At 37.4% G+C, this 15,945-nt stretch overlaps 1 protein-coding gene across 6 annotated transcripts in view; it reads right to left on the reverse strand.

Moving 5' to 3' along the window:
- Positions 1-15,945, reverse strand: part of RNASEH2B (ribonuclease H2 subunit B) — a 95,380-nt gene that overhangs the window by 20,987 nt on the left and 58,448 nt on the right. For 2 of the 6 annotated variants that reach the window (XM_069063611.1, XM_069063607.1), the window contains 4 exons: positions 10,703-10,784; positions 7,169-7,211; positions 2,616-2,693; positions 736-816 (listed from right to left, as the gene is read on the reverse strand). In XM_069063611.1, coding sequence (XP_068919712.1) covers positions 736-816; positions 2,616-2,693; positions 7,169-7,211; positions 10,703-10,784 — 284 coding nt within the window. Of the gene's footprint in view, positions 1-735; positions 817-2,615; positions 2,763-7,168; positions 7,212-10,702; positions 10,785-15,945 lie in introns of those variants that run through there. The other 4 variants (XM_069063613.1, XM_069063609.1, XM_069063608.1 and 1 more) reach the window with 3 other exon arrangements.

Consider the following 15,945-nt stretch of genomic DNA (forward strand, 5'->3'; position numbering starts at 1 on the left):
GAAGATGGGACAAACAGGAATTAAGTGACTTGCCCACGGTCACACAGCTACTAAGTGTCTGAGACCAGATTTGAACTCAGGAAGCTGTCTTCCTGATTCCAGGGCTGGCGTTCAATCCACTGTGCCACCTTAGCTGCCCCAAAATACAATATAAATAATGTTAATTTCTGGTTTTCTAATCTGACACCACTGTTCTACAGCAATGAGTTTATGAATAAAAAAAAGAAAAGTTAAGGTGGTATTGTCTATACTCTTCTTTGAACCTCAAGAATAGGTTGTATTTTGCTGATACCTGACACTTACTTCAATAGCTCAGGGGCCTCTGATGTCATTGGTGAGAGTATTCCCTTTACCAACGCAAGTTGAAAACTCCTCTGTGTCTCAATATGCATGAGCTGAATGAGCTGCTATGGAAAATAAATAAATCCATACATCTCCTGGTGGCCAAGCTTCTCTTGGTAAGTGGCTCAGAAGGTAGTTGAGCTGATTCTGGGACAACAGATAGAGACAGTCCCTGGGCCTGTACTCATGGTCTTTCTGGCTCAATAACACCTGTCACAGGGCTTACACTCCTTGGTACAACCTTAGAAAACGGAGGGTCCCCTCCTCTGTACCACAAAGAGTTTCTAGACAAACGATTTGATTTTCTGTGGTCAGAGATTTAGCAATGTGAAGGTAAGCATTCACTAGGAAACTAGCATTTGCTGATAACAACAGGGTGCTGGTCACACGTACCTTTTTAGTCTTCAGATCTACACTGTTAAACTTAGTGTAGTCTTCCTGTGCTTCTACAGGCCCATCTGACACCTTCCTTTTCTGCAATGTCAGAATGATGAAGCTGTGTCAAAAGTCACTATGGCGAATGATCAACTGCTGTCAGTCCCTGGAGCTCCCTGCTTTGCTGTTCCCTCAGGTAGCCCACCCACACCTATGACACAAGTGTCAACTCCTGACTTAGGCTATAGCCTTCTAATGATACAATACCAACTCTCAAAAGTTCTCAGATTGACTGCTGACCTCAGGAATATCATGGGATGGCATTCACTGTATGTCACAAAAGTAAATACCAGGCTAAAGATAATGCTTGTGTTGGCATGAGTGTGGCATATGCCCAATCTTTATGACAGTGCATGATAACAGCACCCCTCTGTTGTTGTGTTGCTTTTCAATTGTGTCCAACTCTGTGACCTCATTTGAGGTTTTCTTAGTAGAGATACTAGAGTAGTTTGCTATTTCCTTTTCCAGCTCATTTAGGCAAACGGCAAAGTGACTTGCCCAGTGTCACCCCACTAGTAAGTGTCTGATGCTAAATTTGAACTCAGGAAGAGGAGTCTTCCTGACTCCAGGCCCAGCACTCCATCCACTGCATCATGTATCTGCTCCTCGCTACCCCTTATGGATATTAATAATATACCTGAAATTATCTTATATAGCTTGAATTTTAAACTTGCTTTTTAAAAAGTTATCTTTTATTTTTATATCACATTCACTTCCAAATATATTCTTCCCCTTACTCCACAGAGAGCCGTCCCTTGTAACAATTAACGAAAAAGAGACAAAAACCAGCAATGTAAAACTAGCTAACAACTTGACTGAGTCTGACAACTTATGCAATGTTAAACACCCATAGATCCTCCCTCTCTCTGACCTTTGTAAAGATGTGTGCATGTGCGTGTGCGTGTGTAATGTTAATGGGAGTTGAAGATTTTCCCTGCTCATTAACAGGCCTCAAGTGGAGCCCAACAAGAGAAGCTTGATTAGAGGAGGCTTGTTTTTCAGGAAGGCCCACACTTTTTGTTACTTTGTAATTAGGCAATAGGTCACAAAGGTTGTGATATCCTCTGACCCTGGAGAAGGTGTGTGTGTGTATATATATATATATACTCCAAGGTAAGGTTTTGCTTTGGGGCTCACTTATGGGAAGAGTTGTATGATTTGGTCAGATGAGACTCTGGGTAGCGACTGATCCCCCCCTCCCCACCCCGAGTTTTGCAAACCCAGATGTTGGTGGTTCTCTCTCTGGTAACTAACTATGTATGTATGTAATGGTCAGACAGCTAGAGGCCCTGTCTGTTGGTCTGCTGAATTGTGTTATTTGCTCTGTCTGTATTTTTTGTTCGCTTATAATTTCTGTTTGTATGTGCACATATACATATATACCCATACACACATATATGTATGTGTGTGTATTTAATTAAAAGATTTTTGACCCCTTTAAAGTTGCTTTCCTTTAGTAAAGCAGATCAAAGAATCTGTGCTGGCAGCCATCCTGGGTATGCTAGGATGCCTGGTGTTACAGTGTGTGCATTTTTTCCCCTCTTCTTTAGAGCCAAGTTTGGTCATAATTATAGTTTTAAATTCACTGTGGTCAAGTGCCCCACTTTATCCACATCAGAACAACCTTATGAGGTGGTTAGGATAGATATTAGTAACCTCATATTATAAATAGGGAAATCAAGGTGTGGACAGGTTAGGTAATTGCTACCTTCATGGTAGAGTTGGAATTACAATCCCAATTGCCTTCCTCAACAATCAGTGCTGTGATTTTCCCATCAAACCACACTGGCAACAGTCAAGTATTTATGCAGGTTAATATTAGCACTTTTAACACTGACCTTGTGCCCAAGTGAAAATGGATGTCTCTGGCTCAGGAGCCAGAGTGTGGGCTCACATTCCATGATAGAGGCAGCGCTCTAAACACAGAAGATGCATCCCTTAGGAAACAGAGGTTGCAAGAAGTAGAGGTTCCTAGAAACTGGATTCTAAAACAAAAGTAATAAACTCCATGGAGATACATGGTGAAGAGACCTCTGCATGCCCTTCATGTTCTTCTAGAAACTAGGAGACTGACTCTAGAATTGTCTCCAATTTGCTCTCAGATCATGGCTTATCTCCGACTCTTGGATTTTTGTATAAAACATTTTTTTGAGAGATATTGCTTATGACAAGTTTTGTAATTCATGGAAAGAAGCAGTTATCTCAATGTAGAACTCAGAAGTGATTAAAAACAATGCTTCCTCTTTTAATATTTCTCCCAGTAAAATATGAATATACTGTTAATATTATATAATATATCGATTATTGGGATTTTAATTATATTAATAATATATTTTGTTTCTTGGTGTGCAAAGGTAAACAAATGTCAGAAAACACATCAATGACAGTCTATAAAAAGATGGAGACATATGCATACCTCTCCAAGTCCAAAGATCTTTTGGAGGGCACATTTTAAAATTGAAATTTACCGATAGCTTTGAGGTCAAAAAAACTAATGCTGAAAAGAGGTTTTCTCTGAGGGGGAAAAAAAATTCAAAAAACTACCATCTGGTAGTTTACCAGTAAAGCTAAAACCTACATCTTCAGATTTGGATTAAAAAATCTCAGGCTGTGAGGATGTTTATAGCAATTTTCTTGTTGAGGTGCTAAAACATTTTAAATCTAGGTGATATCACAATTGCTTATACTATGATTTCTTTTTAATGGGTTTATTATCCCATAGCAAAGTTGAATGGAGAGGTTACAAAATGAAAACTATTTGCTTTGCATATGAAATTTTTCATAAGATGATGACTGATTTGTTTAGATGGGTTTGAAGATCAACACCATATAAATACTGCTATAATTATTTGTAATAAAGAAAAATAAACATTGTGATTTCCTTGGATAGTTCTGGCTTCCAATTCCTCTTGGTGCAGCAGTTAACGTAATTTGTGCATATGTTAAACTAACCACAACTGCTATATATATTTAGATTTTTAGCTGTAAAAAACACAGTCACCATGGGAATAGGAAATGTGTTTTTTTTTTATGATGGTGGACAAAATACTGACTTAACAAACATTTATTAAGGACCTACTATAAGCAAGACATTGTGCTAAGTGCTGGAGATTAAAGAGAAAAAAATGATCAGCAGTTCTTGCCTTCCAGGGGTTTACATTCTACTAGAGAATATTATATATAAACAGAAAAGTTATTACAAGATAATTTGTGGAAGGAAAGAGCACAAAGTAGGAGGATCAGAAAAGCCTTCAAATAGGAAGTGATATTTCAGCTAAACCCTGAAGGAAGATTCTATTATAAGAGGTGGAGATGAAGAGGGAGTGTATTCCAGGCACTAGGCTGATGGACAGCCTATGGAAAGATGGGAGATGAAATGCCATGCTCTTAGAACAAACAGGTAATTTTGACTGGAATACAGAGTGAGTGAGAGTACAATACAAAGTTAGGGTCTGACATGGGATTAGTAGTGATTAAGACAAGGAAGAAAGGGACTTATGGGTAGAGGACAGGGCACATGGCTAACTATAGCATCAAGATTTCAAAGTGAAGTAGGATGAAGTCATAATAGGTATGATGCACTGGAAAAGCAGGGAGAAGATGAATAGAAGTTGTGTTAAGGATGAAGACTAAGTTTAGGAGGAATGAGGAAAAAGGAGAAAGAAAGGGAAAGAAAGTTATGATCAGAGAAATGGACAGGTGCTCAGAAAGAAGAAATAAGGGGCAAGGTTAAATGGGCACTTCTCTGAATGAAGCACTATAAACTGTCGGGTCCATTAGGACTTATGCTAAAATCACATTTACTTAACACTTTTATAAATGACTTCCAAAAGATCTGCATATGGTCCTAAGCTCCTATACTGAAAAAAATATAGGTTTAATCATAAACATGAGGGTTATTATTAAAAGTTATTATAGTGTATTTATCCTTGAGACAGCTCAACCCAATGTGCAGTGGACCAAAAGGTTGACATGGTATGGAGAGTATCATTACATGTAGTATTAGAGATAAGAAGAAAACATTTCTCTATCTTTGAATGAAACAAGAGTGTGCCCCACACCTTTTCAGCTCTGGTTGCCAAACCATAAGAAAGAAATGGTGGAACTGGAAGAATTAGAGAATTAGCTACCCGAAGGGCAGTTAAATTGACCAACATGAAGAACTGACAAAGACAAACAAATTAAAAAAAAAAACATTTAGCAATCTTAAGTCTGGGAAGATGGAATCTCAGAGGACATAAAATGGAAGTTTCAAAAGGTAAAATTATGATACAGAGATAAATTCTGGAAATGAGAACCTGAAGTGGTAATTTGAAAATGATAAATTTAGAACAAAAGAAAAGTAATTCTTCCACAGAAAATAGTGATTTTGTGGAACTCAATACCCAAAAAGTGAAAAAGGGTCTCATTTCCCAGACACATAAGGAAATGATTCAAAATTATAAGACTGAGAGCCATTCCCTAAAGATAGTCAAAGGATATAAATAAGCAATGTCCAAAGGAAGAAATCCAAACTATCAACAATCATGTGAAAACATTTTCTAAATCACTAATAATTAGATTAATGCAAATTAAAACACTTTGAGGTTCCCCCTCATACTTATCAGACTGGCAAAGATGACAAAAGAGTAAAATGATGGAGGGGCTATGGGAAAACAGGTACATTAGGGAATGATTGGTGGAGCTGTGAAGTGATTCAGCTGTTCTGGAAAGCAATTCAGAACTATGTTCAGAAAGTTATCGAACTGTGAATACATTTTGACCCTATACCCCAAAAGAAATCAAAGAAAGAGGAAAAGGATCTATATATACAAAATTATTTATAGCAGCTCTTTTTGTGGTGACCAAAAATGGAAAACTAGCAATATATACTTCTATTAGGGAATGATTAAACAAATTGTGGCACATGAATAAAATGGAATTTATTATGCCATAAGAAATTATGAAATAGACTTTAGAGGAAAGGGGGAAGACCTTTATAAACTGATGAAAATAATGAAAACAATATTATAGACAAAAACAACTCTGAAAGACTTCAGAACTCTGAAAAAGCAATGATGAACCATGAGTCCAAAAGGATGACAGTGAAACATGTTGTTCATGAATTAAAAATTAAGAAAGAGACATACATTTATAGACATGGCTTATTTGTTTTGCCAGATTATGTAGATATGTATTGAGGGATTTTTTGTTTTAATTTGCTTAAAGGGGTAATGAGAGGGACAGATCATTTTAAAATGCTCATTACTTAATTTTTTACAAGGGAAAAATGCATTTTTTGATAAATAGGTTTTGATAAATTCAAGTAGGCTCTATAATGAGTTACTAATGAAAACTATGATGATGCTTGAGGGCAGGGACCATTCATAACCCTTATGGGTTTACATAGTGGATTAGTACTGTCACTGGTCAAACATGTTAATCAGACTTTTTATTAAATGTCAAATTAGCTACTTCTTTGCAGTGCCTCTGAATCCCAAAAGTTGGAGTCAAGAAAGCATTGGCTACTTCCACCTTAGGCAGTATATGGTTGTGTTTGGAAGAGTAAAAAAAATGCTATTTGAAACCCATGACACATCCTTTATACCTTCTCAAGGGATCCATTATTGGAGGGGCTACAGCCAAGTTCCAAGAAAATGGTACCGACGACAAGCTTATTGGAGTGTTTATCTCCCTGTGTTTGAGTTGCGTACTTCTCCGAGACCCTTGTGTTGCCTGTGTGTGGCCATGTTTAAAGATCAGGTGTTGTTTACGGCTAGATTCTCTGAGCCTACAGATCTGGGAGGCAGATACAAGCCATAGCCCACGCTGTGGAGCAGCTGTGGGTGGCGGTTTGTAGACTGTTTGGACTAGGAAAACTTTTCCTAATAACAGATGAAAACTCTACACAAATTTCCCTGATCGTTTAAAATAAAGAAAAATGTGGTTATTATTCCGACACAAATGGTTCTTTGTGTTGGAAAAGCCATACTCTGGTTACCCATGTTCTGATGTCAATGAGATGTAAATCAAATGAGTTTCAACTTATATGGATTATTTCTTGTAACGATAATGCGGAACATTTAAGCAAGCTTGCAAAGCGCTCTTTTTTCTTCCCCTTAATTTCACCTCTGGGTTAGTCTTATAAAGTTATCCTGCTACATTAGCTCTAGTGACATTTTATATACCACCTTGGGAGCAGTTTAAATGCTTCCCCTTTACCAAAACGATAGACATTTTCAAAATTCTTATAACCAGTAGGCAGAATGTAATCCATATCCCATACAGACTTGCACCGTGTGCGGTGGGTACAGCATGCATAAAATTGTACATAAGCAATGTTTAATCTCATGTGATAAAAGCTTAATATTTTTCCAAGCCCCCCAAAGATACATTAGTCACAGCTTCTTACCTTTAACAGAGGCTCAGGCAATGAAGCGGAAAGTTCTGGAAGCCTAAGAAAACAAGAGATCTTTGTCATGGCTTTTTACCCACAATCAAGTGGAGGCACCAGGCAAACACAAGGCTTAGCTTGCATTTTCATGATTCACCTTGAAATCTCTGCTGACCTTAATAGGCAATCAACCAAGGAAAGAGAGCTCTTTATAGGGATAAATCTATAAGTTCTAAGTTCCTACAAAAATGCAACCTATTATTAGGATCACAGATTTAGGGCCAGAAGAGACCTTGTAAGATCATCTAGTCCAATACCCACACTTAACAAATGAAGAAACTGAAGCCCAGAAAAATGAAGAGACTGGTACCTAAAATCACATAGGGAGAAAGTGGCAGATACTTCTATTCCAAGTCTGGTAGATTTTTTATCATCTCATGCTATTTCCATTATTGTATTGGTACCAACTACACTAAATACTTTTAAATTTTGATGGAGCTGTAGGTGCTCCCTCCATAAGCAGAGAGCACAAGTCCCCCAAGCCTTCTCATCCTGGACAATTCTGGTCCATGCCTTCCTATTGTATAGGCAGTCCTTCGTGGACAACCCAGTTAACATGCTGGAGATTTACCTCTAACTTTTTTCCTATGAGTACTCAGGCAGCCCAACTATTATCTCCCATTCTCACTACATGGCACAAGCATTTCCTTTTCTAGTCATACATATTATGGATAATGGCTCACAGTACTTCCTGAGTCATCACTGGCAAAATGCAGCAGGCTACTTATACCCACGACTTGTCTTTCAACTGTCCTTGATACTTGTACTTTTGATTATTCTGAGTTAAGTGAATAATTATATGATAGCTCACATTCCTACAAAGCTTTATAGTTTATGGAGCACTTAACACATATCTCATAAATCCAAGTGAAGTACACAGTAAAAATATTATAAGCCCCATTTTACAAATGACAAAACCAAGGTTCACTTTTCCAAGGTCACTTTAGTAGTATATAATAGAACCAAGATCTGAATCCAGATCCTGGGAATAAGGATCTAAAAAAAGGGAACACATTTGCAACACCAAATGATAATGGAATGACAATTGTTCTATTTACATATCTTTCTAGAGTTAGAGGAAAAAATAATTTAGATAGGCTAACCATCTCCAAAACAATATTTTGGATATTTTATTAATATACTCATATTTAAAAAATAAAACAAAATAAAAAACTTAAAATTATCCTAATACAAGCCAGATCTTTTAATCTATACTTATATTCTAACCTAGGTAGATTTTCCACATTTTAATACACACACACTCCTTTGAAATTTAAGCTCCACAGATCATTGAAGATTTAATGTAGGTTGTATAGTAGATTCCAAAAAACTTACTGTCTAGTTAACAATAAGTCATTTGTAATCATGAACAAAAATAGTAGTTGTTTCATTTTTTTGGTTTTGACTCTAGAGAGAAACTTGTTTATTTCACTTCTGTTTGTTTTTTCAAAAAAGAAGAAAAAAAAGGAAATAAAAATTGGGAGAGGAAAGGATCAAAAGAGAAAGATAGAAATCAAGTTTCTAATTAGTACAAGTTTTCCATTGAGAAATAGAATTACACAGTTCAGTAAGAAATGAATAGGCAAGGTCCCTGGCAAATGTGCAAATTTCACATAGATTGACACTTTCTGGAACTGACTAAGGTTAGAGTATCTGGAGGAGGAAACTCAAGAAACATTAGTTGGTGTATGTGTCATAGACCTCATATGTGGCTGTCCCATGTAATGGGAGTCTACTTAACCTCTTATATGATTGCCATCCTGGTCGTCCAAGCTGGCAAAAGACTCAGGATGTAACTCAGTGAACAGAAACTAACAGCTAGCTTTGAGAAGAAGAGCTCCTGGTCTCAGATTCAATAGCAAGGTCATATGACAGATCATGGTGTCTGCTCTTTGAGACTCGTAGAAGTTCACTAGTCTATCAGCAGCTTTTATTAGAGGCCGATACTATATATATTGCTATAAGATTACGGTACTTACCCTCAAAGTGTTTGCAGCCTATCTACATGAGGCCTTTCCTGTTCACCCAATTGCTAGTGACTTCCTCAAACTTCCTTATATTTAACTACTCTGTATTTATTCTGTACAAAAAAACACACACATATACACACACAGCTTCCCAATTACAGCATAAGTTCCTTTCCAGTAGGCATTGTTTCATGTGTTGTATCATTTCTGTATCCCTCACACCTACCAGGAATATTGTATATATCCCTAGAATCTGCTTCGTTCATTGATTAACTGGAGGCAATGTCTATACCTTCATTTCTGGGACAAAGGAAATAACTGTTGCTCATCATTTTACTCTTCTGTATCCCTCAACACATACATAACCAGTGTATCTGTCAGTGAAAAGCCATTATAAAGCACGTCCTCTAGCTACAAAGTCACTGGGCTACAATTCAGATTATATTCCCTCTGTGTGTGGTGATGGGTATACATCTTTCTTATATCACAGACAGCACAGAACCAAGCACCCACTATATCCCACTAAGCCCTGGGGATACAAATTAAATACTCTCTCCTTTCAAGAAGTCATGTAATAGTATACAATAGTGTGTATATTGTTGTTCAGTTGTTTTTCGTCATGTTCAACTATTCATGACTCCATTTGGGGTTTTCTTGGCAAATATAAGTGTTTTGCAAAATATAACAGTGGTTTGCCATTTCTTCTCCAGCTCATTTTACAGATGAGGAAACTGAGGGCAAACAGGATTAAGTGACTTTCCCAGGGTCACACAGCTCGTAAATGTCAGAGGCCAGATTTGAACTCAGGAATATGAGTCTTCCTGACTAGGCCCAACACTCTATCCAATGTACCACCTAGCTGCTCAGCATACTTATACAAACAAATAATAGCAGTAACAGTTCACATATAAATGAAGAGCTTTAAGTTTTACTATTCTCACAACCCTGTAAAGAAGGAAGTACAAGTATTATAACCACCATTTTTACAGATGAGGGAATTGAAGCTGAAAGAGCTAAAGAGTGACTTGCCCGCTAGCTAGCCCAGGGGTAGCTGGGTTCTGAACATCAATCCCCTGCTTCCAAATCTAGCATTTTTTTGGTCCTACAACAGGATGGTTTTGATTTCACAAAGAAATTTAATGGAACCTTGAAATCTGATACTTTTTGAAAAAGCAGTCCACGGCTAGGGGTTTTCTTTTTAACCTTTCTGAATTATCACAATGCAAATCTACAGGGTAACTCTGAAATAATTTGGGGGGGTCAAAATAAATGTAATAAATTTGTCTTCCTAAATCATATTAACTCTTCATTTCATCCTTTGTTATGAATTAGTTTTTATGTATGGAATGTCAAACTAACAAAAACCATAAAAACAGTCTCCATGCCACCCAAAATAAGTAGAAACCTTATTATGAAAAGTTTATCATTCGATAAGTAATTTCTTTTGGCTATCAAGGAAATTTTTTTCTCAGGTAACAAGAAGCAGTACACTTCCTTAGCATAACTAAATATGAATCATACTTACTTTAAGTATTTAGCCAAGTCTTCACTTAATTCCTTGGGTATATATTCGGATATTAGGCCATGAGCATAACGGATGTAATCCTCTGAAAGAAAATGAAATTAAGGCTGTAAGAAAAAAAAAAGAACCAATCCATTATGCAAGGATTATTTTACAATTTAGAATCCTTGCATGGGGTAGCTTTAACAGAATGGAATAGCCACAGTTTTATATGCACAGGTTTTTTTCTTAGCTAAGTAGTTCTGGTTATTTTTCTTCCAAAATAACATTTATAATGAAATCCACTGTAACTAGGGTGATTATTTTAGAGAACTGAAGTGATCTACAGACTATGTCCTTGAAAAGGTATTTGCTTTAAGAGGATACTTAATGTTATGCGTCTTTTCTGTAGAACTAATAAAATGTTATTTTTTTTTTAAGTAAAAGGCTAACTCAACAGAATGTATAATCATTAATACTAAAGCATCTGGATCTTACAGTTATTTGGCAAACGCCTCAGGACTAAAATATGGCTCTGGAATTAGTTGGAAACAATTAGATAAGACCATGGAATCTTGTTTCAGAGTCTTGTTCTTAATGTCAGTATTTCATATAAAATACTAGAGCAAAACTAAACATCATTAGCAAGGCAGGATAATCACGTGGGGGGCAGAAATTGCTCAAAGTCATTTTTAGAGTTGTGACCTTCTGCTTTTAGAATTATCTCCATCTCTCTTCCCTTTACTGCCTGTAAACAAGATAATGGTTGATCTCATCAATGTGAATATTCCTTTGAATACAGAACTTAACCCACCCATTCCTGTCCAACTTATGTGGCTCCTATTCATGTCCTCCCACAACTCTGCCACTGAGCTGTCCACCCACAGTGCTAGCCCCCCACCTTCTCCTGACCTCATAAAGGTGCCCATGTAGCATCTCGGCCTTTTCCCTGTTCTCCCTTGCTCTCACAACATGAGCAGTCTATCTTCTTTATTTGGTTATATTTCTTGATAATCTTTCACTTTGGTCCTTCTTCAAGTTCCTTCTTTGTCACACAATGCATTCTCCTCATAATCACCACCTTTCTTCACTGTCCTCTGAGTAAAGCTCATTTTTTATTCTTCAGGAACCTTCATATTCCTTAACTAGTGACCAAACCAACATAGGTTATGTGTATTAAAACGTATTTGTTTTTGAGGGGAATTTGTCATTATTAAGATAACAATTTCCCAAAGCAGCTCAGTCCATTCTCTTCTTCCTGTTCGATTCTGGGCCCAACTTCTTAATCCACTAGAAGTGTGTGTCCAATATATGTGATTCAGGGATGATGTTCTGCTTTTTCTTCGTATCCCTGGCACTCAGTAGAGTGGCTGGCACCTAGTAAGGATTTGGTAAATGTTTACTGACTTGCTGACAGACAAGCTCTAGAATTTTCCCATCTAACAGTATGCCATAATCCAGACAATAAGCAATTTTCATCTCCTGCTGGTTAGCCCCCCTTATGCAGTTAGGCTAAACTTTGCCTTAAAAGTAGTGTCAGGGTCAGCTTAAAAGGAATAAGGTTTCATATCAATATGACCAAGAAAACCCAATATGCACAATGGCAACAGTGTACACAACCTTCTTTATGGCTGAGACTTGAACCATATTTAAGATTAAACGACTGGGTAAGATTACTGTTACAATCCTGGAAAATAGCCATCAGACCAATGTAGAAAATGATGCTGTAACAAACACTGATCACGATGATATTCTGATGAACTGTGATTTTTCTCAGTAGAGGTGATCTGTTCACCAGTGCCAATCATAATCCTTTTATAACTCATCCTATGTGTGATTCCTGTCCATATTTTTTCCCATAAATCTTCCACTATGGGTTTACCAAATGTACTGGACACCCTTCCTCTTAATTTTGTAATATGTCAAAAGTACTGATATAACAGCACTTAAGATTTTCTATAATTCTCATTATATGACAAGCCGGCCTCCTTTTCCAGTCCCATCTCTTATGTCCTGAAAATTATTTTTTATAAATGCAAAAATGATATAGTCTATTTGTCCTACCACGTATAGTTCCACTGCTCACTAGGTTAGTTATAAATTGAATTCTTTTGAGATTATAGTGTTCTATAATTTGTAGACACATTGTATCAACCAGGGAACAATTGTGTAGAAGAGAAAGGCTTTTTTAGTACAGGATCAATAACAGTAATTTCCCACCGGTAATTCATCTCAATCTTTTCCTCTATTCCATTATGGACATAGATCACTGTCTTTTCTATATCCACGCAAAACAGTTTGCCAACGGGCTAATTCAGCAGGCTGTAGTCTAGCTGTAAGACAGTCTGGGCAACACGAGCTTTCATCCACCTTAGTTTTCTTAGTGTGAATGGCTAAAACAATTTCTTTTGCCTTACTTTGGATTTCACAAAGGAGATTTTGAACTATTCTGCTACCCTGTATAAGTACCTTGTCATCTATAAAAAGGAACATTTGTAAAACCATCATCTACAAAGAATCCTTTTCTTGTTTGCACATCTTTCAAGACACTGAAACACCCATCAATCCTCAGTGGATCAGCGAACATGACTATAAACTCACTGTTCTGCATAATTTTAATGTACATGTGAGAGAAACCTTATCTAAACTCTTCAAAACTTTAATTTATTCAAATACTTAAAAAAAATTAACTAACAGCAAACAGTAGATTCTTACATTTTCTATCTTTGACTACATGATTCTAAATATTTGGTCTACTATAGAAAATCATTTGCAAAAGCCTGTTTATTCTCTTGTCATGTTCTCCAAGATGGCCTCAATGTATAGATCATCCCAGAATTTTAAAGACATGAGAAAGTCAGTATCTTGATTAATAGTTGAGGTTTTCTTGATCACTTATCTTTTTAATCTAATATCTTCTTTTCTCTTTAGAATTTCTTCCTCTTTTAGAGATACTGAGAATTGATGTAAGTGCCTTTTAAATTGTGTTACCTGTAAGATATATTTCTTCTTTAAGTACTTAGCCAGGCCTAGCCATTAGTCCCAACTTTACCCTCTAAAGCATGACTGCTTCAAATAATGCACTAGATACTGAGATGATAGCATCCAAATGTGGTTCTACTGTTGCAATTATGTGAGGAGATCCATACAAACACACTGGCCAACCTGTTCCACTTCCCATCTGTTTTGTTTTCCTCCCATCATCACCTATATACTGTCATAGGATGATCCGGTTTTTCTACTGTTCTGTTAGGGCATTGCTACTTAAAACCTTCTGTCATTCTTCCCTGTAAAGCTTTGGAAATGAGGCATCAGATCACAGGCTTAGAGGTGGAAAGGAGATTAGAAGTCATCAAATCTACACCTTTCATTTTATAGCTGAAGAAACCAAGGCCCAGGGAAGTTAAATTATTTCCTTGAGGTCACACACAAGTAATGAACATGGGGAGAATGATTTGAAATCAGGTCTTCAGGCTCCAGGGCCAGCACTCCTCTGGTCCCACATTGCCTCCTAGCAGAGTCAACATTTGAACTAAAGGCTTGTTCTATGATACAGCATTGCCTCTGTTACACATCATGCCTCTCCACTTGGCAAGGAAATTAAATGTCTTGGCTGAAATGGGTTCAGGTTTCAAAAGATATGCTTCAGGGGCGGCCAGGTAGCACAGCAAGTAAGAGCACCGGCTTCAGTGTTGAGAAGACCTGGAGATCGAATCCCGGGCTCGGACACTTAGCACCCACCCAGAAACACCTGGCCGTGTAACCTTGAGCAAGTTACTTAACCCCAATTGCTTAGGGACGGCCAGGTGGCTCAGCGAGTAAGAGCACTGGCTCCAGTGTTGGGACGACCTGGAGATCGAATCCCGGGCTTAGACGCTCAGCACCACACCCAGAAATAACTGGCCGTGTAACCTTGAGCAAGTTACTTAACCCCGATTGCTTAAAAAAATTAAAAAAAAAAAAAGATATGCTTCAACCTCCTCATTGCAGCAACTGTTTTGCATGAGTCAAAATGTTCATAAGAAATGATGAATTAATCACTGTCATTTCCCATTTTTCAAAACAGAGAATCTCTTATTTCCTGACAGTTTCTGCCAAACTCCACCTGCGACCACTTTCACACTGAGTATATTATGGCATGTAGTGACTTAGCTTGGCGTATCTCATCAAGTTCTTCCAAAGTACCCCCTCCCTCTTCTATTCACACACGTGTTGATACATAAACTGCAGCAATCATCACAGCAGGCTGTTCAATCACAGAACACAGATGTAAGGCTGGGAGGGACTGTAGAGGTCGGTGAGTTGAACCCTATCATTTTACAGAGGAGGAGATGGACTTGCCCAGGGTCACAGAGATGCTAAGTGTCTGAGGCAGGGTGTGAACTCAGATCTTCCTCACTCCTAATTCCAATGTTCTTTTTTGATGCCCTCAAGTTTTGTGACTTTCAGTGATGCTGCAGACCTGTGACACATGAGGAGAGAGCAGCAGCAGACAAGCCAAAATGACCTTAGGAACCAAAGATATATCACCTGTGATGCTGTCTGCCAACAGCAGCTACACCAAAAATTTACTGGGCTCCTCTTAAGTGTTGAAAACACTGCTGACACTCTGGGGAATATTAAAAGAAATCTGATACACGGTCTCTCCCTAAAAGGAGTTTACAGTCTGAAAAGCAGCAATGACAAAAGGTCTCTTCAGCCACCCCTGCACATATGGGCAGCGAGCATTTCAAAGTGACAGTTTTCTTATATGGATAACAATAGTCACTTTAAGGAACTCTTACTGAATTATACAAACATTAAGAAGTCATATTCTTTTGTGAACTACCACTTTTCTGTACTTAAACTGTTTTTCTTCAAATGACAATTGATGGCCTAATGAAGATTTTTTTTAAATAGCCAAAATAAAAAGAAGAAAGGTTCTTGGGTGGTTTTTTTTTTTAAATAAAATTCCTGAGTGTAAAAGTAATTTTCCATAGCCTCATTCCAAAATGAGTGATAAGATTTCTTAAAATCTTTAATTAATAGTCATTCACTCTTTATGAAATTCAGAGGTAACCTTTAACAAACATTCAAAATAAGCATAAACAGCATTATTCTACCCTCCCTAGAGCCTCCAAATTACACAATGAAAAAACAAAAACTAAATGAGATGTAGGGGGAGTGCAAAAAGTATCCTCATCTTTCTTCTGTTACCTGGGAAACTATTTTGAACTACAGGCACTCCCCAGCTTTGAGAGGTTCTATTCCAAAAGTTCACTTGTAAG

The sequence above is a fragment of the Petaurus breviceps genome, unplaced genomic scaffold (genome assembly GCF_028583685.1).
Source record: "Petaurus breviceps papuanus isolate PSGF00001 unplaced genomic scaffold, PetGlider_PUasm1.0 90594, whole genome shotgun sequence".
NCBI lineage: Eukaryota > Metazoa > Chordata > Mammalia > Diprotodontia > Petauridae > Petaurus > Petaurus breviceps.